Source organism: Anoplophora glabripennis, unplaced genomic scaffold (genome assembly GCF_000390285.2).
Source record: "Anoplophora glabripennis isolate ALB-LARVAE unplaced genomic scaffold, Agla_2.0 scaffold550, whole genome shotgun sequence".
Classification (NCBI taxonomy): Eukaryota; Metazoa; Arthropoda; class Insecta; order Coleoptera; family Cerambycidae; genus Anoplophora; species Anoplophora glabripennis.
Window position 1 is genome coordinate 43,559 of NW_019416641.1, and position 26,024 is coordinate 69,582.

Here is a 26,024-nt window from a genome sequence, read left to right on the forward strand (position 1 = left end):
CGCGATTTCCTTATTATAACTTATCAGAGTGCTAGATTAAATCTGCTTTCAAATACTTTTTTGTATTTTGTTTTAAAGATACCATTTCCTTTGTTAAAAATAATTTTTATAAAAACGTTTTATTACGTTTACATTTAACAATTGTGTTTATTCAGCAGCCATTTACATTTCTACAGATAACACTTTCCCAGTTATTCGAAATTTGCAAATTGAATAAACTTTTTTGGCGACACATTTCGAGTATGTGTATAAAAATGTGTATTTTTTATTGCAAACGCATTGTAGAATCGGATACATACGTTCTCAATAGGTGAAAAGCGGAAAAATTAAATGTCGTCGATTACAACGCCATCTATGAATCGAAAAAAAAATTTTCAGACAAATCTTATATACTTTTAGCAGTAGAATTCGAATCTGCATTAAACAATGGGGGTTTCTATTTAAGTTTACAATGTTACCCACTCTCCATCTACAAGGGTAGGGGAGAGGGATTTGATTACTAACATATTTTTCGTAGGATGCTTATATTTCTTGAAATATTTGACAGATTCAGGTTAAAAAAGCACCCATTATAATACAGACGTATATCAGGACCTTTATCGTCTGAAAGAACAAAACAATATTCCTCGGGCTGTGTATTTTTTTCTTTTGGAAAGCAACTTCGAGAACCCACCTTGTTTTAAATCAAATGAACTTTTATAATATCCTAATGCTCTTCATTGTTGAAAAATAGGAAATTTAATAGGAATTTTAATTTTTTTATTTTTTTAATTTTTTTTTAATTTTAATTTTAATATTTTAAGGAATTTAATAGGAATTTTAGATTTATTAAAGGTGTGAAAATATTGCGCAATTTTCTAGTATCAAGTTATGTTTGAAAATAGCGAAATTATGCTGGTACCTTACTTTAAAATCTTAAATCCTATCGGAATCTATTGAGGTACATTTTAATTGTGGTAATTATTTAGTGATTTCTTTACAATCCAAAAATATTTTTAGTTAAGTAATTATTCATTTGTTTAAAATATATATTAAGGCTATTGCTGTTTTTTTCAAATAAATGTTAAAGAACTCAAAAATTGAGATATGCTGAAGGAAGTGTATTTTTTAAATTATCCAGTGGCTGTCATTCTTTTTTTACCCTAATTTGACAGATATATTATACATGAAATTTATATAAGATGTTCAAAAAAAAAACAGAAACATAAATTTTTAAAGTTAAATGTTATTGTTGAATATCAAACAATAAATAAATTTTTGAGTAGAAATACTAATCCCGTTATTTTCAGAAATGAAATTGTGAATACGCAGCGGGATTTGGATCGAGCTTTGAGATTTGTTCTCGTAGAGCATAGGAACATGTACAAGTTTTACTTACGTAGATGATGATGCCATCTCTTCCCAATAATTGTAATGGTAATGGTATCGTATTCTATGGCCAGCCTAACCTTAACTACATAGAGCGGGTATGGGATGCTCTATAGCAACGTATTTATACACTTTGCTAGCCACTACAAAATATTAATTACTACTTTATTTCAATAGCATTAAGCTGAATCCAGTAAATTCAAAAATTTTTTTCTTAAACTGTCAAACGAAATCAAAACAGATTATTCGATACCAAAAATCTATTAATGACAGTGTCAAAGTGCTGGTAAAATTTTAATTTATTTGAGCTAGCTTAAATTAAGGGGAAAATACGCGAGCTAAAAATGAAATACATATTTTTTTTTAAATTGGAGCAAACTATCATAGAAGAATGGGAATAGCTACCACAAAATATAATTGATGGTACATGTATCAATCGCATAGGTTGGCAAACCCTGGACATAATTGCTTATGCAGGGTGTCCCAGTGTGAGCATACATTTTTGAGCTATGAAAGCACATATTTTTGTTCAGAATTGATTGCAGATTCAGGAAAACTTAATCAAATTACATAAAATTATGAAGACATGACCTAGACGAAAAATGGGCCTGGGCCGCTTCTAGCGTCAGATCGAAATAAGGACCATGTAGTTTTAATGACGTTTAATAGATGTTATGATTTTTTTCTAAACAACACCCTGTAACTCAGTGAGAGTGCATTTTATAAGAATTTTAATTTTATTTTGGCCTGGTTTATCCTCTGATAAATTTTCGTACGCTCGAAAGTTTAACTGAACAAATTCTGTAAATTTTATTCCAACTAAACTTTCCGCTCTGTATAACAATAGAAATATTAATATTCAGTGTGTTGTTTGTTACATGTTCTATTTTTAATATATTCTTGTAAAAATTGTTTTATTAAATATAATTTTTTAAATACGCATATAATATCCCAATACTTGTAAATCATAAAAAACAATAATTCACTTTACCAATAAAATATATGCAGTACTGCACGGTTATGCTAGATTTGCAATTATTATGTACTGATTAATAGACACATTCACTAGTTCATTAAACCAATTAGTTATGTTTTATTTGTTACGTTTTGCATGAAAAGAACAGTAACGGTATACATTCCCTTTTGTTGTGAGTAAAGGTACAGTTATTTTGTGTTGCTTTTTATTAACACTTTAATATTTTACATTCATTATAAAAACTTTTTGCCAATTACTGATTCTCATAATGAACACATATGAAGGTAATAATATAAATAGATAGGTAGTAAGTTTCATAACACATTTTTTTATTTATGTAATAGAAATTAAATCCCAACATTGAATCACAAGTTTATAGGGAACACATGATTACGTGAATCTTTGCGAAATATTATGTATGCATCTAAATGACAGTTATCGTGTGACTAAGAAAAAAATACATATGCTGATCCAAATTTCAGTAAAAAATTATATATCCAATATATTTTCTATATCTTCCTAACCTTTAAAGGTTTTGCGATATTTTGTTACATACGAAATTAATATTTATTTTGAAAAAAATTTTTTTTTTTGATACCTACAAATAAGACAACTGACAACGGCATAAGCAACTGTTAACTAGTTTTTTTTTTTGAGCTGTTTAGCTTCACCCCATCTCAGATGCAAAGTAACAACGGCCCATATATTTGACTATTTAATATAAAAACTTCATTAAATAACTATCTATATTTACTGGATCTAAGTAAAATAAGGTACTGGCCTGCTAATAAAATCTCCTGTCTTTGTCACTCCTATTGCTGACTCTCCTCTTAATCTGCCCATCTCTGCTCAAGATTTATATTTTTATATCCTTTCGTTTTTGTTACAATTTGTTTATGTTAGTATCGTAGTATAGGGGATTTACAATATTTATATCTATTTGGTTTTGTTACAATTTATTTGTTAGTAGGTAGATTATTTATTTATTTTTAATAATTTTATCATCATATTCATTGTCATATCATATTGTCATTGTTATATTTTATTGTATTTTTGTTGATAATTTCATTTTTATTTTATTTTTGTTTCTTAATTTTTTTTCCTGCCATAACAATTCTACAATTTAGATTATTTACTTTTACATATTCTTTATACAATGGATCTTATGATTATTTACAATATGTAATTATTATTTGGTTAGACCACTGCAACTAAGATTCCAATACTGGATCTTTTGATGAATCCAAATATACTATTAAATATATGAGTTTGGTTAAACTCTGCAACATTTTTATTTAGGCACATAACTCAGGTTATAATAATTAAAACGAGCCAGAATATCATGTATTATTATTATTAAAAAAAAACACACAAATAATGTAGTTAAAAGTAAAGCACATAAAAAAGAGTCTAAAAGCATGATTAATATCACATATAGAGGATCCAAAATTAATAGACATTAACACAAATAAAAATCAACGCCTGTTAAAAGTTTCAAATCGTCTGCACAAGGTAAAACTTTGACGTTATCTAAATCATTAACTATATCATTAATTAATATAATGAACAATAGGGGGCACAGAGAGGATTCCTGTGGTGCTTCCAAAGTGATTGGACAGATGCCTTTATAGATCAGATCACATATTGAAGTCTGCTTGTAAGCTAAGATTAGAACATAGTAATTAAACTCTCGAAAAAACACACGTTTATCAAAAAGTTTATCAACCAATATGCTGTGATCAAGTTTGTCAAAAGCCTTAGTGAAATCACGTTAGTTTGAGATTTGTTATCAATTGTTTTAACAATGTTTTTTTCATGAAACTGTATTAATTGATATTTATTCCATTCTTAACTTCATTAATGATAGAGTGTAAGGATTTTTGGAGGTGTTCGTTGTTTCCATAAATCTTTATTTTTGTGTATAAAAAAATTTTGTCATAATCAAAATTTGGTTCAGGGTGCAGAAAATATTTTGTGGTACAATTTGTGCAAATGTCTTACACATTTGAAATTATTAAATTACATTCTAACTCCATCAGTTTTTAATTATTTATTGTGGCGCATTGACGAAATTCGAACAATAATGAAAAAATTAAAGGCAACTACGTTTCCGGGTGACAGTTTTATCCGGACATATCTCAAGTCCTGTACACACAGTGCTTTGACTGTTTGCTGATATAAATTACGACAGATTTGCATCATGGATATGAGCATGGCATCGGTTAGCATCCGTAAAGTTGTAATAAATATATAATATAAGCCTATTACATATACCAAATATTTATATTGCATGTTTTCCTTGCTGGAGTGTTTTCTGTTCTCACATTAAACTATTTAACAGTGCCTACTATGGTAATTAATTAATTATTAATTATTTTTGACAAAACAATAATTGTGTAGTGTTTGTTTTAGGCAGGATTTTAAAAAGTCATTGTCATTAATAATACTATGCTTTCCGTATTGATGACACAGCATATTTTTTATTAACAACAAATAATCTACTGATTCGTCAAATGTAGACATAATGTTTCATAGCCAAATTTATTTCCGTCCTTGATATTGCCATGAAGTCGACAGACGTTAAAAACGTAATTAAAAAGTTTTTAAAAATCAATTTGGTTTAATACGATAATTCCACTAGAAACATAGGACTTCTCAATTTATTTTAAATAAGTACCACATAAGGCCATATTAAGTTTTGGGCTACTATATTTTTGTTGCTATTTGACAAAAATATATGAAATTTAGTGTCTATTAAATACACTTTATTTAAATTGGTTTTTGTTTAAAAAATTCAACTTGTTTGTTTGCTTGCTTCTAATAAGGCTAGTTGGCAAATATTGTAACTAAATATGAACAATTATTATCATTAAACCAATTTTAATAAGACAAAATGTTACAGTAAACAAAAATAAAGCTTTGTTCAGTAAAAACAGTAACAGAAATTGTGAAATAAAGCATGAAACTTACATATCACGCTTACTGGATAAATAATTTAGAAACTAAAACAAAGTTCGAAAAAATATAGGTTTTGACATTATGGCCAAGTTAATTTTGCTTTGTTACTTTTACATAGTCATATTTTAAACAAATAACACACAGTCACATATCTTGAACTTTATCCTGCTGACACAAAAACAATACCAACTTTTGTTTATTTTAGTTATTAAATAAATTTTGAATGGCACTAAAATTCAAACCTACCAAGCTTTTAATATTAATTTAATAATTTTTAGAAACTCTCTTTTAGGGTATCACTTACAATTTGTAACGAACTTTAGGATTTGTTTAATTTCTATTCAAATTAACCTTTAGACCTCACTTATGCATACCCATTTTAGAAAGTCTGGCAAGTGGAACATTAGAATCACTGCTGCTTTATTAATCAGAACAATGTAAATCTGTTCTAATAGAAAATATATTATGAACTAGTAGATCGATGTTCAGTTTCTGTTTTGACAGATGCGATTGAATGATCAGTAGGTATTTATTTCTGGAGTTGCCGTAGAAGATGAAGCACTTTTAGGGGCTGATCCCATATCTGGTCTTACAGTGAGAATGCTGGGAGCAAATGCGATTTTAGGTCGTACAGTATGAATAATAATATAAAATAGAAAATAAAAGACAATTTACCCAAATAATGTTAATTAAAAAACATCACTACAACTAGGTACCTGACGTACACGAATTAAATAATATATTAAATATTTGTCTTTATTGCTTTTTCAAGTTTTAAAAATTGAATTAATAGAATATCTGAATAATTTTGCATTATTGTGTTGTGTTAGGTACCTACAAGTATTTTAAATGATTGTTCTATTAAATTAAGAATAATTTACTATTTTAAATAACCAATTTTATTTTATCTTTATCGAAAGTATGCAACCGTTTATACGAACATTCTACAATCTGTAAAAGTATTCGGTGTAATTTTTAATGACATTTTTTACATGAAGAGTCCATATCAAATGTTATTCAATTCAATGAATTATTATTAACTTTTTCACTGCCATCCCAGTTACCCCGAAATACTTTAGGGAAACAGTGATATTTCCTATAAAATAATTGTGAAAGAGAAATGTACGTCTAATAACTAATTCTTGTTATACTAAAAACTAAAATATATAAAATTGTATCGATGGCCTGTCTTTACATGCCACTCTGCTTGAGATTCATTCACAGAAAAATATTGATCTACGTTTCTCACTCTCAATGTCATAAGAGGAAATATGCCGACCATTTTGTTATTCCAAGTTATAGGTTTAACTGAATTAAAGAAAAATTCGTTAAATCAGTTTATTTTGCCAGCCAATATAAAAATGTTGAATGTTCCTAGCTTAAAGAACAAATAAAGCCATTTTACTAACATTCTATTTTCTAAATACTTCTGATATAGGCACATACTTTGATAACCTTTGTCCTGTTTACTTCATTGCCAGTTCCAAGGGGTTATATATTGGGCTCGTGAGGTTTTAGTGGATTCTGATAAAGAGTTGAAGGGTAATGGGATTATTGAGTCTTACTATCAGGATTCCAGTGTTTGGTATTGAATGGGTGTAAGACCCTGGAGTAAAAAATCCTGACCCGTAGAGTCAAACTGTAAGTCAGATTCAGTTTTAGTGGGCGCAAATACAAAGATGGCCAGAAGTACGGAATAAAATTTATATCTTGAATGTTAATTTTTTTAAAAACGCCGGAACACGTTAACTGATTTTGAATTTTTCCCATCTTTCGGTTATATAATAATTAATTTTTCTTCAACACCCTAACCCCCAGCTACCCCTACTTTTTTTTTCAAATGGAAACATAAGGCATGAGTGGGCTCGTTGAAAAGCTTATAGAAAACCGAATCCAGCCATACCAAATAAACAAGTTTTATTTTTTCAATAGCAAGGTTTTTAGGGTTGTATAAAACACCTACTTAACAAGTGAAATAAAATTTAATTATCTTCAGTGTTATCCTCCATGAATTTGCACAGAATAAAATAAAGAATTTGAAAGTGTACCTATCGCTGCTAACGCAAAAAAAGATATATTTTTTATGTTGCATTTTTTGGCACCAATTACTTGCCAGGCTTTCTGGTTAATTTTTCGCTTTAGTTGTTAATTGGAGTTCGAAACGTTACTATTGTGTCAAAATTTATTTATTTACTGCATTGTAATGGTATTGTCGGAAAGGCAACGCATCGAAATCTTGATATTGCTTGAATGTGGAGACAAAATAAGACGTCAGGCTGAAGTGCGCGATTTATTTAATGCGAAATATCCCGAAAACCAAATCTCGCAAGGGACAGTTAGTAAAATATTTCACAAATTTGAGAACACGGTACAGTACAGACTGCCCAAAACTGGACGGGCACGTGCTTTGAATGAAGAAAAGAAATTAGACATTGCATTAGAACTTATTGAAAATCCTCATACTTCAACTGTTTCATTGGCCCTCAATCACGATGCTTCTCGAACTGCAATTCGAATGTTTCTGAAACAAGAGAAATACCACCCCTATAAGGTATGTCTTGTCCAAGAGCTTTTGGAAGACGGTTATGATAGGCGATTACAATTTTGTAAGGAAATGATGAGACGGTGTGACGACAATAATAGTTTTCAACGAGACGTACTTTTTTTGGATGAAGCTATGTTTTATTTAAATGGAGTGGTTAACAGGCACAACTATCGCTTTTGGTCCCAGGAAAATCCACACTGGACATGCGAATCGCATACGCAGCATCCACAAAAAGTTAATGTATGGGCAGGTATCATCAAGAACAGAATCTTGGGCCCATTCTTTTTGAAGAAAATCTTACTGCCGCACGCTACCTGGATTTCCTAACATTTGACCTGATACCTGCTCTAGCCGTGATTTTCCCTCATGAAATTAATCCAGATATACCGAATGAAAAAATTTGGTTCCAACAAGATGGCGCTCCCCGACATTTTGGTATTGATGTTCGAAGATACTTAGATGAAATGTTTCCAAATTGCTGGATTGGTAGACGGGGTACAGTTGAATGGCCGCCAAGATCCCCCGACCTAACACCCCTGGATTATTTTCTTTGGGAATATTTGAAAAAAAGAGTCTACCAGACAGACCGGATAATATGGATAATTTAAAGAAAATTAAGGCGGAGATGCATAATTTACCAACTGAAGTCATTCAGAATGCTGTGAACAGCTTTTACTATCGCCTTGGAGAATGCCAAATAGTGACAGGAGGACATTTTCAGCATTTGCGACATTGAGTTTATTTTTGTAAATTATTTAGTTGTTTCAATTTGTAAATGAACAAAAATAAAATTTTTATTGAAAAAATAAAACTTGTTTATTTGGTATGGCTGGATTCGGTTTTCTATAAGCTTTTCAACGAGCCCCCTAATTCCGTACTTCTGGCCATCCCTGTATGTAAAAAGAAACATGATATGTTTTATGATTTCTTTTATCTTTATGGGCCTGTGTAATATTTCAGAGCCAAAATGATTTTTTATTTTAAATAGTACCTAAGTACTGTATACATTTTTGATTTTTAAATCTTCGAAACTTTTTTTTTATTATTCGAAGAAAATGTATCAATTATAATGTTATAATAAATCATAATGTATACACTATGATGTAATACAGCCAATTTTCCTCTTATAGTTCAGCTGTTTTACACAAAATACTAGATTAAAGAACTGTAGTTAAAACATGTAGAAGGATACTGTTATGATCTAGCATTGGGGTCTCCAAAGATACAAGTGTAAAAACTTATTCTTTATTATACCTATGATACACCAGGAAAATTAGCGAAAATAAAAGAGAAACTCGAAAAAAGTCCTATCTACGAGATTATTGTAAAATTGTCTAAAGGAACATAACATGAGTCAAAAACTTTTATTAGCTAACTTTTCTATTTAAACAAATAAGTGAGGAAAACAGTTTTTTCACTTTGCAGGGAAAACCATCAATTTTAGCGAAAAGTGACTCGCAGACAGCTTGTAGGGAGTAAAATTATCTACAAAATGAGACTTGTTAAATTAAAATCGGTTATTAAACAAAAGAGTTATTGCAAAAAAAAACAAGAAAAGTTCCCATTTTTATAATTTTTTTATAACTATCGCATTTATTGTTAAAACTTTATAAGTTGAGGGTTTTGTGGTACTTTAAATGTGTGCCAAAACTAGGCGCTGTAGGTGCAATAGTTTTCGCACAATTCAATTTGTTTATAACGGAGGCTCCAAAAGTTATGAATTTTAAGCCTCTGTACAGGCGTTAATTTTCAACCAAACATGAATCTGAAAGCGTCATTGTAATCTTAAAGACGTAATTATACCTATTAACTTTCTCAAATTGTGCATTAAAAAACGTGCATTTTTCGCTTATAAACAATTTGAATAAAATTGTTGCTATTTGTGCTACCTCGCCGAAAATAGATACAATGGATATCTGTCAAAAAAATACAATTTTGTTTTTAAAAGCACCCTCTACGACCAACAGGAGCCAAGATAAGATTTAAAAAAAAAGAAATCGCAATTGTTTATAAATATTGAGACTTGAATTTTTCGCAAAATAAAGTTTACGACGTAAACTACGATTTCCCGTGAATTGCATTTTGCAATATCTCGGCTTCTATTCCTCGTAGAAACTTATTTTTTTTTAAAAACTGAGGTAGCTCGACGAAAAAATAACAATCGGCATATTTACGAATTCGTAGAATAGCCCTGAATCCCAGAAAAAATGCATCTTTTATACTTATTTTTTTTTTTAATTTACAAAAATTATTCGTAAACGAAATACCTGTATTAATTAAAATTTTTCAATATCGGAATTATTTTACTATTATTAAATAAATAAATGAAGCTATCGTTCATTTAAAAAGTATTTTTTTCCATATTAAAGCAAAGTAAACTTGTTTTTTCAATATTTTGTTAGCTATTTAATTACGATTTAGGTAAATGTAAAATTAAAGTAAAACTTCATAAATAATTTTCAAACTAATATTTCTCATAAAAATAGAAAAAATTTTAAATTTTAAATTGTTGTATTAGATTGTATTATATCTATTATTGAAAATGGTTGTGATTAATATTTTTTGAATAAATTTTGATTATGTTGCAAAAATCCTTTTGTATAGAATTAGTAATAAATATAATAAAAAAACTTTATATATTAAAATTTCAAGAAGTTAAAACTGCAATTTTATAGACCGCATTGTTTTTATTAATATTTTTTAATTTTGAGAATTTTGCAATAAATTCAAATGCTTTTTATTCTTTTTTAAATAAATAATAATAATTTGAAAATAATTTTTACTTTTATTTTACATTATTTGAATTCAGTTACTAAAATATCATATTGCAAATTAAAAAAGCCTCATTTTTATAGGTCTCGATAAAGAAAAAAATTACTTTGACTTCGTTTGATTTTTTTTTTTAAATAAGTATATTTTTTTAAGTTGTATGTATTAGTTTAATACCTTAAAAAAGAGTAAAAACGTGCGAGAGCTAATGTTACAATATATGTACTTTGAAACAGTTAGTTACTGATTACTTAAATTCGCATTTTTGCATTCTTTAGTTTTTCACAGAAAGCAATGAATAGAAGAAACATAGTTCGGGTTAACAAAATGCATTGCAAATTAATTTTCTGTAATGTATTGAATATATGTTTTAACAAGAGGGGTATAAATTAATTCATTTAATATTATATTACATAAAATATATTTAGTTACATCAACCAAAAAATAGGTATACTTTAACATGAACAGTACTAAAAATAAATAAATATGTTATGTACTTTATTTGGCATTGAGAAAATTTGGTTCAAACCTTCTTCGTATTGAAAATGTAATATTAATACAATTTGTAATGGATATTTCCTTACGTGCCATTTGAGGATTTTGTGCAAAATATAAACACAGTGCTGAGAAAACCATACAATAAATAAAACACCCACAACCTTGAGCAAAAAATTGCAAAGAATTGAGATAAATTTTCAATATACACTAATATAGGTATAAATTGTTAAGTAAATAGAATATATTTTAAATACCTATTATGTAAACTTATTTATAAGTAGTAAATGTATGAGCACTATTTTTAAATTTTATGTCTTCAGAGTCATTGAATTCTTGGTAAATAATTACAGAATAATCACGATGGCGAGATTTCCAGAAAGAATGTAAAATAGTGAACAGGACTAGTTCTCTATGGTATTTACAACATATCTATTGATTTTATTAATAATTTACTTTTTGAAACGGAAATTATCAAAATCAAAATCTTTCCAAAAGTTTCGCGAATTAAACGAATCATCGTGATCATCTGTAAAACTATCACCTCCACCATGCCAATCTTCACCTCCATCCTTACTCCAAGCATCATCATCCCCATGGTTCCAACCGTCATCGTCCCCATGTGTCGTTCCAAGCCAGTCTTCTTTAATATAGTCTGCACCCTTCTCAGCTATCATCATAGTGGGTGCATTGGTATTAGATCTAGTTATCGCAGGCATAATAGAGGCGTCTATCACTCTTAACCCTATAATTCCATGAACCCTCAGTCTTGGATCGACCACTGCTGTGGGATCCTTTTTAGGGCCCATTTTACAGGTACCAACAGGGTGATAAAGAGTTGTGGTATACTCAATGCACAGGCAGCGCCAGTATTCGTTCGTTCCAAACTTAAAGTGGTTGCAAGCTGGAAGGGGGGTGGTAACCAATCTCGCTCCAATATTCTTCATGGCTGGAGTATCAGCAATCTGGACCATCCTCTGAATTGCTTCAACCATTATGCCCAGATCATCTTCATCGAAGAACGTGTTGGCGTAAATCAGGGGATTTCCAAACACTGGATGTGTCTGATTTAGTAAAATGTAGCCCCTACTTCTGGGACCTAAAATGATGGGTCTCAGAAGCATGCCGTCGTAGAAGGCTAGAGCACGTTGGCTAGACTCCCAGAATAGTACAGGATCGCTGTAATAATCGCTTAAGATTATAGATTCAGCTGTAAATTGCATGTCAGGCCTGTCTTCGTCGTGCTCAAAGCTTGTCTTCATGTATAGGTTCATTTGAAGACCTGCGGTGCTGGCTAGGGGTCCTCTATGCGTTTTGTAGAATCTGTATGTGTCACTGACTCTTTGTTCATCTGAAACTAGAGTGGAAGTTAAGTTGCTCAATCCAATGACAGGTCCGTCGACCGTAGTGTGGTCGTGAAGATTACGCCCAACGGGCAGGTCTTGTATCACTTCTATACCCAAATCATTGAGATGACGAGCAGGACCAACACCACTCAACATCAAAATTTTTGGTGAAGATAGGGCACCCGATGATACAATAACTTCTTTCCTTGCAAAAGCCTTGTAATATCGACCGTTCTGAACGTATTCCACACCATAAGCTCTTTTGGTCTGAGGGTCTATGAGAACTCTTGTACCAAAGGCTTTAGTTTTTATTGTTAAGTTTTTCCTCTTGTTTCTAATCGGCCTTACGAAAGCAGCATTGGCGCTGAATCTCTGCCCGTCTTTGGTAAAGCACTGTAACAAACTGCCACCTAACTGTCTCCGACCGTTTTGGTCGAACAGTTCTATTCCCATGTCCCTCATGCCATCCAACAGGGCGAACATATTCCGGTCTTGAGTTGGGAAATGTTCGATATTCATTGGTCCGTCGGTTCCGTGGTATTCAGTGCCCACTTCTTCGATGTTTCTGTTGTGTTCAGACTTCTTAAAGTACGGCAACACGTCTTCGTAGCCCCATCCTTCATTTCCAAATCTCTGCTCCCACTCGTCGTAGTCCCTCGGACCTCCTCGGAGGTAGATCATGTAGTTGATGGCGGATGAGCCGCCCATACCTCTTCCTCTGGGCCACCTGCAAGTGCCTCCGGGACGTGATCTGCAGGCAGTAGGCTGAGGCTGGGTTTGCAGGTTCCAATCGACGCTGGATTGCTGCAGCATGAACAACAGCGATGGGACGCTGGTAATGTCGGGTTCTTCATCTCCGCCTTCGATGGTTAGGATCTGAAAAATGTTTACGTTCATTACTCATGGTAACAGAAATTTCATCGAGTTGTAGGGGCAACATAATTGATGCCTGGTTGGGTATTTGTGTGTTACCAAAATGTCTTGGTAAGTTGGGTATGTTGTATGGTTATTGAGTTTACTAATATACCAAAATAATTGGTTATTGAATGTCACTAAAAAATTAAATTTTTTAAAAATAATCTAATATTTTTTAAAGTATGCAGAATTATTTTAATTTTATGACAGTGGTTTTATTTCACTAGGTAAGGTTCATACTTTTACCTTTTTAAAATACATTTTGATCCTACTTTTAATTGTGTAGGCTTGATTCTACCACAGAGAAAATAGCTATCGCCACAGACCGCTACTGGAATAGGCCAGCAGTTTTAAATTTCCGAATTGCCGCGGCCCGCATACCTACGTGTATCCTAGCAACATATAAACAAGACTTTGGTAATGTTGCCAGGCGTACTTACGGATTTCTTTTGTACAATTTTTTATCAATATCTATTTTTTGGTTACTGTATTTACTTAAATGTATGATGTAGGTATTGATAAAAATGTTTTTAAAGAATCAACGAATATCTATGTAGTTTCATATGATATTCTGCAGCGGTGTTACAATTAAGTTATTTAATCATAATTTCGTTAATTAGCTACGTACTATTTTCATTTTTTGGTATTGAAATGCAGAAAATATATTTCCAAATAAACAAAATTCGTAATGATGACAAGATGGGTTATTAGTACGTCGCGGAATGTAGGTATAGGTTTTTTTTTTTGAATTTTGACATCCACTGATAGCCTTAATAATTAAATATAGAAAGAAACTTTAAATATAAATGTACGACTTTTCCTTTATTTCATTTGACATCAAAATTTGCTGCCATAAAATATATATGTTTAAAATAAAAAAATCATTAAAAAAATTAAAATTCATCCTAATGAAAATAACAAACAACGACGTCTAAAGGACTGACAATGAAATCGGGGCTGTTTTCTGGCCACCTAAGGTCTCTAATAATATTTTTTAGTGTTCGTTAACGGGATTCTTCTTCCTAAATAAATTAGCCAATATTCCTGAAGAAATTTTGCACATTATTGTTATTTGAATAATACAGTTAATTATGTTTTATTTTTCGTCATCAGAATAAACCATTGTATTTTTTTTTTATTTTTTAAATTGAAATGGGTTATTCTAATAATGATAAATCCCATGTATTTTTAAAAGAAGGTTAGTTTCTGTCATTTTTGTCTGATTGTGTGCGAGAGAGATAAAGTTATAGTGTATTATAGTGTGCGATAGAGATAGAGTGACTCTGTCCTCATAGAGAGCCTCTCTCTCTCTCTCCCTATCTCTCTCTCTCTCTCTCTCTCTCTCTCTCTCTCTCTAGCTAAAAACCTTTTTTACAGTATTACAGGGCAATTTCAGGACACCTAGGGAGGGAGCGTCGGGTAGAACGCGTGACCTTTTTTAGCCTTCTTTAACGATCTATGATGTCACACAGTATAAGAAAAAAAATACGGTTTTTGCTCGTAACTCGGAAATGGCTGGAAATATAAACAAATTTACCCTTGGTTCTGAGCAGAGCACTCGGTGGGTGACGCAGAGCGGGATGTCACAATACATGAAAGAAAAAAAAACAGTATTTTCTTGGACTCTAAGTATCAAAAAATATCCCATGGTGAACGAGTGAAAAACATCAAAACCCGCATGTCAAGAAAATTTATTTAATGCTAATATTTTTCCACGTTAAGCCTGCATTTTCACTAAAATTGAAATATTTCACAAACAATAAGTCCTAGGTATGCAGAACCTTTAATAAAGTCCACCTATTTTTTACGGTACTTTCAAAAATGTAGTAAAATACAGAGTGATCCATTTAAAAATACATATCTTGGATATGGTACGATTTTCCTGGACACCTTGTATATTTCAAAATATTTTTAAAATGTAGCCGTAATCAACCTACACATACCCACCTAAACAGGTTTCTGTAACATTTGCCGTTTGGTCCCGAGGGGTTACTGGTGGCCCACCCTATAGAACAAAATGTTACGTTGCAAAAACTTAAGTAAATCAAAGCGTTTCTTCAACTAATTCGAAATTCCGGAAATGATAGGTATTCCAATTCAAACGTAACCTGATTTCCAGGATAGATAATTCGCAATAAAGAAATTTATATCTAACAGGTGTTTCTTGCAGAAGGAATTATTGTTTTTACTTTCTATGGAATAACATTCACAACAATACTATTTATACATCTTATTTAAACATGCTGACCACTAATAGCGTTTTATGAAAAATAACGTTGCCTTAAATAAGTTGTTCTATACTGAGTGCTTTGTTTCTAATAAAATTGAATGTTAGTGAAAAGCAATACAAGTTTTATCCTTATTTCAATAAACTTTTGGGCAATATGACGATAAATATGAGCATTCCTCTTGTTTGTATGTTTGTCTCTGTGTCTTAGAAAAATTTAAGGGACAGATTTGTTCGTATTATGTGCCTAATCCTATAAACACAGAGAGGGGTATGAAATTTTAAATATTTGCATATCTGAAAATAATTAGATGCTATATTAATTTAGAATTTCAAATAAATACATAGTTCATTTTTTATTTATTTGGATATTTTTTCCCCATGTTAAGAACAAAAAATTAATGAATAAATCCTTACTCCAAATGGATCGGTTGAGGGTTATTTTTTTAAAACAGTTTTGCCTATCCAAAAATTTCACTATACCCATATATTGCGTACTTCCATAAGTCGTAGACGTTGTGAAAATCAATTTGTTTCCGTTATCGGAATATCGAATGACACTTAGTTTGAATTAGTGTTAACGGTTTAAATCTATATATTTGTCCATTTCGTTTTCGCGTAAGGATTTAACTCAATAATCCTTAATATTTTAAATGGAACGCCCTAAGTATTATTGCATTTTCGGATTCTACGTGAAATTTGAAGGTCACTTTATTAAATATTCCCTATACATAGTAGTTATAGAATTTAAGATATTAATTGTTAAAAAAAAATGACAGATGCAATTTGACAATGTGCAAAGCAGCAAATTCTCTACATGTTGTACACATTTTTAGCATTACGTCAAGAGCGCCAGCAGGACGTCGCCGGACGCACCAGGGTTCCCGGAAGACGACCCCGGCAGTTTGGCGCCAAGGACCAGGTACTTCTGCGAGCGACTCCACACGAAGACGCACTCTCCAGCAAATATTCGAAACGACAACACCTCTTTTTCCACAAACAAATAAAAAAACTTTATTTGTACCGTTGAGAGAGCGTTTTATTTTTGCTGTACAACGAAAGCAACCCTCAATGTTTTTGAAATTTTGTCACATTTTCCATAAATAACAAACAAATTAAAATAAGCCTCATTAGTATAATTTAAACGATCCCCAGGCATTTTTATTTAAATTTTCGGTAAAAACTATTCAGACACAACAATAATTTGACAACTAACTTGACAAATGTTAAGCTATTTCAATTGTTTTTGGAGTACTTCTGGTCATGACCAATTTGACAACAGGCCTGATACGAGAAAAACTGCCAAAAAAAAGAAAATTGCAAATATCTCTAAAAGTAGTAACGGCAACCTTAACAATGCTTATGCGGTTTGAAAGGAAATTTCAATCTGTATACGACAGAGTAAAACACTACAGGGTGTTCCATTTAAATTAACAAAGTTATAGCTGTTTGTAGTTATCAAAATGTAACAGCAAAAATGAAACACCTAGTATTAAATGTTTTAATTTATTGGTATATCATGATTTAGTGTATGCCCTTTACAGGTACCAAAAATCCACTTGATATCATGGTCCTAAAAAGAATTACTAGCATCTCCGCAGACCCTTGCATCTGTCAATTTTTTTCTTTAAAAATTAATATCTTAAAAGCTATAACTCCTAGATAATAAAGTGACCTTCAAATTTCACGTAGAATCCGAAAATACAGTAATATATAGGGTGTCCCATTTAAAATAACAAAGTTGACGTCAACTTCCGGTACAACCGAAAGTGTTACAGGAACAAAATATATTTGAAAAGAGCACACCAAAAAATCCTAGTGTGCCAATTTTCAAAATTGAAATCGAAGTAGATTCTGAAATAATCTAACTGGACACTCACTGGAAGCCACCCGGTATACAGAGTAATTCGTTTAATGACGTTCATCATGGAAGTTTTTTTAACATTTAAAGCGATTGTTAACATTTTTGTTCTTACGGATACCATATTCAATTTTGCCTTTTCAGACAATCTTTTTTTACTATCTTTCGGAAATGTATTATTTTTTTTTTAATTTTAGGTGACATTTGGACAGAAATATAATTCTTGCTCGGTTGACAATGACCACTGGAGTAACAAGAATTCGAATACTGTCAGTGGATTTAAGGAATTAAATTGTAAGTGTTACATTGGGAAATTAATAAAACTTTTTTGGAGTTGAATCAACTCTGTACCTGTTACCGTTTCCGAGATATCCACGGTAAAAGAATCACCCTGTATACCGTTTTTTGTAAGTCACACATAAAGCTGACTATAACTGAAAAACATTAACTAATTATCTGTCAAACCATAAAGTAGGTATGTATTTTCCCAGAGACTAATTATTTTATATTGCGGTAAGTATTATTAATAGTTAATACAAAAAATAACCTTTGATTATGCTTGCCTATTAACAATTTATTATTTACATATACGCATATTTATGGCGTTACCATTTACAGTATTTATATACTTACAATTAGATATCGTATTGATATTACAATTACCTAAAATGGATTCAAATAAAATAGAATAAGGGAAAATAAAATAAATATATTTTTTTTGAGACAAAATAGTAATAATTTTTTTGTACACTTAAAATGTTAACTGTGTCACTTATGGACTCGATGAAATATACTCTGACCATATCATATTTCCTTTCCATTAAAATTACATATTACTGCTATGAAATATTAAGTTACATGAAATATAGTTACATGTGTAATTAATTTCTGAAAAATATTCAAAACGATTAATAATGACCATGTATCATAACTGTTGAATCACCTAAACTGCAAGAGCAAAGATAAGAAACGAATACTCATTTTTTGTTTTCGCTGTGCTAGAAAATGTAAAACTTTGTTATTTGAACTGATTCTTTTTGTATGTTCCTCACATCGTTCTAACTATATCAGCAAATGGATCAATTGATTGTATTTGATTGATGTGGGTTTTATTTACATAGTCCCAATAAACAGTGACAGGAGGATTAAGCTGTTAATTTGGCCCTTTCCGTTTTTCAGGGATTTTACCGTTTTCTTTCAGAAATACGGAAAATTCCAGGGGAAAGTTAGACTGTAATAATGCAGCAAAATTCTTTAAACAAATTACTTTTATTACTCTTACGGAAGGGTATATTTAGAGACTCTTATTGTTTACAGGATGTCCCAAAAAAACATGATCAATATTATTTTGAATGAAATACACCTCTTGGCTTGGCCAACTGGGATGTTTTTAATTATTACATATTAGTTTTGCAGAAAGTGTAAGTTGTTCGTGCGAAATGTAAAACATTTTTTTTCGACGTTAATTCAGGAAAAATTATACTTAATTAATTAATAAAATAATAAAAATGTACACAAATGAAATCAGGAATATATATTAATATCTTTAAACTTGTATGTAAAGACTAAAAATGGAAAAGTATATATAAAAAAAGCATGTAGCATTTTGAAGGGTGTAGAATAATACAGAGTGTTTGCAAACTTAGGCTAAAATATTTAATAGGAAAAAGATTGTAGTAATATTCATTTTCGATAATAAAAATTTATGTAAATAGTTCTAAACAGAATCAGCTGAGCTATCGCCGAAGTCAGCGGTTCTAAAAAAATTTTCTTCGTATTACTGTGATAAATCAGCAAACCAGTAGGTATGATTATTATTTACAGAAAATATTATTCAAGCTTTCCTGCCACGATTGATTTCATCTTCAAACATCCTCCCCGAAATTGAAGACGCCTTATACTGTGTTATTAGATTTCGGAGACAATGACTGTAAATACAATTTCTTAGACCTTACCATCTGTATAATGAAAAATATTTTAATTAAATTTATTTTTTGTATCTTATTGCACATTTTTTAAGTAATTTTCTTATCTGCTATTAGGGATAGAATCATAAATCCTAAATTTAGTACACCTGTAACTTCAAATATAACAGAATTTTCAAAATGTGAAATAGAGGTCAATAGTTTTTAATTATTGTTTAACGAAATTAATTTTTTAGTATTTTAAAATCATTTGGATAATATAAAGTACGTACTACATGAAATAATTATTATAGACTACTTTCTGAGTAAAAATATACCACCACATTTTCAACACAACTAATACATTGTCTCTTATTTAAATATCGGTTATGAATGCATTTCCCAAACTAGTTTGTATAATATGTATTTAGAAAGGATAATGTAAAATTTATGTCAAGAATTAAAATAAGTGAATAACATTAGACAATGAAGAATTAACATTTACCCGTTTTTTTAATACATATTTAAGTAAACATTTTAAACTTTATTAACTATACAAGAAATTTTCTCAAAGAAACATACAGCGTATCCACCTAGTGCGCGTAAGTCCAATATCTAGGTTAATAAAAGATATAACTTAATTTTTTTTTCTACATAGTTGCCTACTTTCCCGAGATGCACAAAATGAAAATATATTTGCATATACAGGGTGTTCAATGGAAACCTATATTTTTTATGGCATCGAATTCTACGTGAAAAATTAACGGAACTCTGTGTTGATCCCTATTAAAATATTGATAGTTTTCGAGATAATCGACTTTTCATTTTTTTTTTCTTATGTTTCGTCACTTCTAGTAGTTGACATAATTATGATTGTGACAGCTAGAAAATATTATTTTTCAGGAACTGTCGAGTGAAGATGGCTCTTTCAAAAAAATTGTATCAAAAGTTGACCTGCGATATACAGGGGGCAAAAAAAATCGTGCCAAACCTGATAATTTAAAATTTGAAAAATTTCGACTTTTTCAAATAGAACACCCTGTGTTTTATGATTTCATTAGATGCCTTTCTGTAGACCCTACAATTATTTTATAGCTTTCCCTATACCTGAGCTGCGTAGTTTTTGCAAAAAACCCATTTTTATGTAAAATACCGGATTTGTGCCCGTTCCTTTTTCAATATTTTAATAGGAAATCATAACACAAAGTTCCGTTAATTTTTCACGTAGAATTCGTTAAAGCCAAAAAAATATAGGTTTCCATTTAAAAAATTAAGTTGGTACCTGCCCAGGAAAAACTGAACACCCTGTATATGCAAAAATATTTTCATTTTGTGGAGCTCGGAAAAGTAGGCAACTCTGTAGAGAAAAAAAATAAGTTATACAATCACATAGAAGTTATATGGAGTTATAGAAACCGATCAAGACAGAAAAATGCACTGCGAGGCAAGATATCAATATGTGGTTAATACCGTTCAACTTTTGTCGAAAATTGAACCGGTGACATATAAACAACCGGCTTTTTTTTCTATCACTTCGGGAAATAGTATAAATGTTCCCAAAAGTGTTGAATTTGGCCCACTTATTTAAAAAAAAAACATTTCCTGTTGCCTGAAGTTACTTATTTTTGGCATAATCCGTAAAGTCTAAAAAACGGTTCTAACGTTAAATTTGTTGCATAGAACAGTTTTTCAGACAATTAATACTTTATGAACTTTTTTGTCAAAGGCGCGTCCAAATAACGATTTTCAGAAAATTGCTTTTATAACATACCTTGTGAATGCAATAAACATTGTATTGGAGAAACTTCTGAATCTGTAAACATTAGAATAGACGAGCACAATGATTGCATTAACAAACCGAAACATGAGAAATAAAAAAATTGCGATCACGCTTGGGAAAACGGTTATAATAATTCTATCGGGTTCAGTAAAATGTTGGGAAAGGAAAATAATATCGTCAAAAAGAATTAAGAGACCACAATTGTTTTGTTGAACGGTAAAAAATGCGTTTCAATTTATTCAGTGGACTTGGATTCTTGCCCACTACAAGATCTAAAAGTTGAAGTAAGTAATAATAGAATAAACATCATGTATCTCTAACTAAGAAAATAAGCAAAGATAAACAAATTTAAAATGTCAGAAATAATTAAAAATGAAAAGTTGTAATAAGTTCTGAAGACGAGAACATACATTTTCGAAACGTCAACAACATTTTGAAGTGAACGATTTATTATAGTGATGCGTATTTTGTATTTATCTTTTTTTTCCTCTTAAACGACTACCTGGTACACATGGATACCTGCAGGAGGGATACAGCCTAATGGCTTACCTTTTGATTTCTAACTTTTTTAATACTACTAACAGATGTCATTAACAATAATATAATATGTCGTTAAAAGGAGTTTGTGTTCAATTAGAAGCATTTTCAAACGAAAGTATAACGTATATATCAAAATTTTATAGGTGTTTTTCTCCAAACACGATTTTTTTAAAAGGCGCCCAACATAACTCCAACAATTCTCAGTCTATTTACTCTAAATTTTGACCATATCTTTAAAACGACATTCCGAAGTGTTGCACGAACAGGATTTTTGATAAGTTGATTATTTTTCGTTGAAATATCGGCTATTGGGTGAAAATCACCTTTTTTTTTGTCATCGATGTCTCATGAATTATTGATCGTACAGCGAACGAAAAATGGGTTTTGGAAACTTGAATGAACCCTCTTCAAGGACCTTTTGGTATGTTTAAGAAAACAAAAATTATACTCGGTGTTAATTTGAAGTACAAAAAATTATTTTTTTGTTTTGAAAAATCAGTGGCTATTTTGTAAATATTGCGAAAAGTACCAATGTATGTAGGTTTCTTTTAGCTCAATGCATGCCTATGAGACCTGTAAATTTTGAAATCGATCGGTCGAACCGTTTTCCTTTCCTGAATCATCAAAGTTTTTACAGTTATTAAAGGAGCAGGATTATTGCTCTTTAAACATCAGTTAATCATGATTAAGATGAAAAAAATTTTGCGTTATTTTTCTCACAATTTCCCGTTTACATATACATCAAATATAGAAAAAAAAATTCATAGTTTTGAAAAAAAAATCAAATTTTTCTAATCTTTTTTTGCGTTATTTTTTTTACAATTTCAAATCGAATACTTATAAAAAAAAATTAATAAAATTGAAGACTATCTTCTTAATGAAAAAAAAAATTGCAGTTTTGCAAAAAAACAGTTTTTTTTTACTTAAGAACTTTCGAAAAGGGGATAAAAAATTCGAATAGCGATGCATGGAAAAATTGCAAGATTCCCTTCGTAGTATCAACTTAAATTAATGCAATTAATTTTAACTTAATGAAATACTGACAGAAAATGCTTCAGTAAAATTTTCTGAATATTTTAAAATCAAAATTTAAGAAAAAAATTTTCAAATTTCAACATTTGGTCATTTGAACACACGAGATGAGGCAGGATAAAGAGGGATAATCCCCCTCGATCCCAAATCATTGAGGCCAATTTCTAGCCATAGAATAATGGCGCGGTCATTTGAAATATTCAATGTGAAATTGTAAAAAAAGATAACGCACTTAAAGAGGATTGATTCAAGTTTCCAAAACCCATCTTTTGTTCGCTGTAAAAATAATCGTACAGAAAATAAAACAAACAAATCAAAACTGAACTGATTAAGTCAGAAACAATTTTTCCGAAATTATGGGCAGTTTTGTAAAAAAAAATTGTAAAATTTTTGCCTTGCATTATTTCTTTTGATTGCGTTGATAGTGATGCCCAAAAAAATATACGTGGCTCATAGCCCATTATTCACAATTCAAAAAAAAGGCTTTGAAATGAGAATCCCAAAAACTCTTCAGCATCTTGTAGGGCGATGTTTAAACTTTAATTTAGGTACCTGGCAACATCAAAAATAACAATTTTTAACACGGAAATCGGCTGTTGAAAATCGTCATTTTCGCATTTTTAGCAAGTTACATTGTTAGATAACTTTAAAACTATCAATTTTAGAGGCATAGTGCATAGGAACTTTTTTATTTATAATGTACCAAAAAACCCAAAAAAAAACGGATTGAAAAAACCAATTTGTACAATTTGTTTTAAAAAAGTTTGTTTAAACAAATGGGCACCAGATTTCCAGCCGGCACATCTTGATTCATGTTAAGGAACATCTCACGAATCTGAATATGCAAAAAAATCGAGTCGGAAAATTTCGCCCACGAATGCGAGGTTTTCGCCTTGTCTATAAGCCATGGGCAGTTTTGAAAAATAAAATTTGTAAAATTTGTGCTTTGCATTATTTCTTTTGATTGCGCCGAGAGTGATGCTCAAAAAAATATTTCATCTCAAGATTTCAAAACTAGAATCTTTAAGCTTCAAGGTGCTTTGTTTTTCTCGAAATCACGAAATTACAGCCTTTCAAAAATCACTAAATAATTTGGAAATATTTCTGCTCCCTTAATTTTTTTGACGAGTTTACATACAACACTTTCACTAGAACAGCGAAGCAAAAGCAATGCCATCAGTTCAAGGTCGCGAAGCCCAGACTGATCGTCTTCTTCCGCATTCAATGAACACTTACCTTCCAATCCGAGATTTCGCTCAACCGTCCGGTCAGGACACATCCCGCCGTACCGGCACCGACAATTATGAAGTCGTATTCGACGTTATCCTCACTCTGCGTGGTGGAGCTTCCCGCAAAGTTATTCCGGTCGGTGGAGTAGTCGAAATTGTACCCAGGGAGGTGATGCGCGTCGTGAACCGGGGTAACACTATCCCTAGACCGCCCGAACAAATCCACCAGCAGGTTGAGGAACATGTACATCGACGGCTGGCACGTCGTCCTCGTGGAATGAGGGGTGCAAACGTTTCGTAGATCGTACGGGACCCAACTCATTTTGCGTGGTTCACTGTGCGAGCGAATTCACATCGTCTGATTGAGACCTATTGCAGTTGCTTATTAATACGAACGCGCTATCGGCGTTGTTAGGAAAGCTTTTAGTGTAGAAATTATTTAATCGCACTATAAATTTCTTGCTTAACTTCCTTCGGAAATGTTCAATGTAAGTGCGAGTATTGTAAAGCGGCGCGCGCAAAAACTTTAATTTGGTTTGTCCGTAAAAAGTATTCCGCGTGACCTACGAGTAAAAACGGGACTGGTCGTTGCCTTGGACGTGATTTTGAGGAAAGTTTTGCCTAATTTTGGCGCGTATTTGTAAATAAAGTTAAAGAAGGCAAACGGAGATGTTTTTACTGGAACGAATTTTAAGTACAAGGCCAGATTTATTTCAAATTGAGTTCAAGTTTGTAATATACAGTGAGAACAAGATCGCAACACTCGTAAAGATGATCTGAATTTGGTACCAGATACTTGTTATCACAACATTAAAAATAAGAGAAAAATTCATTCATTTTTATTAATTATTCTGTTTCAGTTGCAGAATACGAAATCGTAGAAATACAGCTAATAACTCTGATTCATACTGGACATTCCATGGATATAAAATAAATTCAAAATACTTGATACTTGTAGAATTCTGAATGACAGTATCAATATTTGTTTTTCGTGGCACATTTGATGATATTTTTAATGAAATATTCTTGAGAATGGAAGAAAACCGTAAATATCTGAGAAAATTGAAACTGTAGTCCTGACAATGCCTATATCGGGGAAAAGAGAATTTGATTTTCTATAATATGACAAAAAATACAGGGTATGCCATTTGAGTTTAAAAAGTTTTATCGGTTTCAAGTTTTCAAAGAGGAACGTAAAAAATGGAACACTTAGTATAATTTCCTTCAGGTAATTTTGATAGTGGAAGGAAGTGCATCTTCTGTTCTTTGTGTGCTACGAAAAACAAGTGAAAACTTCCAGAACGAAGAAATATATAAGGAGTTTTCGAATTAAAACTGATAAATAATGCAGTGAAATATTCTGTATTCTTGCCATCACTCTTGACAGCGGCAAATCATATAAAAAAAACAGCTACTACAAAGCGATCTTTATGTTGCCACATTTAACTTGGAATTGTTTCATCAAACAACTTCCCATCTCTACAAAAATATAAGTAGAAGAAAAAGATATACAACGGGTGTATTTTTTAACCCGAAACATTAAAATATCTCGAATAAAACATTTTTATAAACATAAGAAATGGTATCTTTAAAACAAAATTACTTAAGGACGGGATTTTGTACAAAAAATATCGCCCAGCGTGAGTCACGAAACGGGACCCCGGCAAGTGCTGCTCTTGCTCTAGCGGCCAACGCTTCAAGGTGTGTTGTTTAATAATTTACGCTGGACCGATATTTTAACAGGCCTCGCGCCCGATTGTTCAGGAACGGCTCCAATTTGTGTACATACAGTCTTATAAGGAAAGAGAGTAAAGATTTTATTAATCATTAATAGATTATCGAGGACAATAATATTTTTTTTATTAAGTAGGCAATAATTTTTAGTTAATAAGGTTAAACAATCTTATAATTACCATTCCTTTATTATAAAAGCAGATATAATTTTTAAAATTACATGTAGTTTCTTCTTCAAAAGCTTAAAAAACGTATAACAGGAACAGTCAACAGTCTAATGTTTATATTTTCACGTTAACGATCCGATACGTAAATTAACTGCTATTTTCAGTAAAAATGATATAA

At 31.1% G+C, this 26,024-nt stretch overlaps 1 protein-coding gene across 1 annotated transcript; it reads right to left on the minus strand.

The window, feature by feature from the left end:
- Window positions 1-10,999: 10,999 nt before the first annotated feature.
- Window positions 11,000-24,331, minus strand: LOC108911182 (glucose dehydrogenase [FAD, quinone]-like). Its single transcript, XM_018716050.1, has 2 exons — window positions 23,953-24,331; window positions 11,000-13,333 (listed from the first exon to the last, which is right to left on the minus strand). The coding sequence occupies exons 1-2, from the start codon at window positions 24,265-24,267 to the stop codon at window positions 11,564-11,566; spliced, it is 2,085 nt and encodes a 694-aa protein (XP_018571566.1). The 5' UTR covers window positions 24,268-24,331; the 3' UTR covers window positions 11,000-11,563.
- Window positions 24,332-26,024: the final 1,693 nt, after the last annotated feature.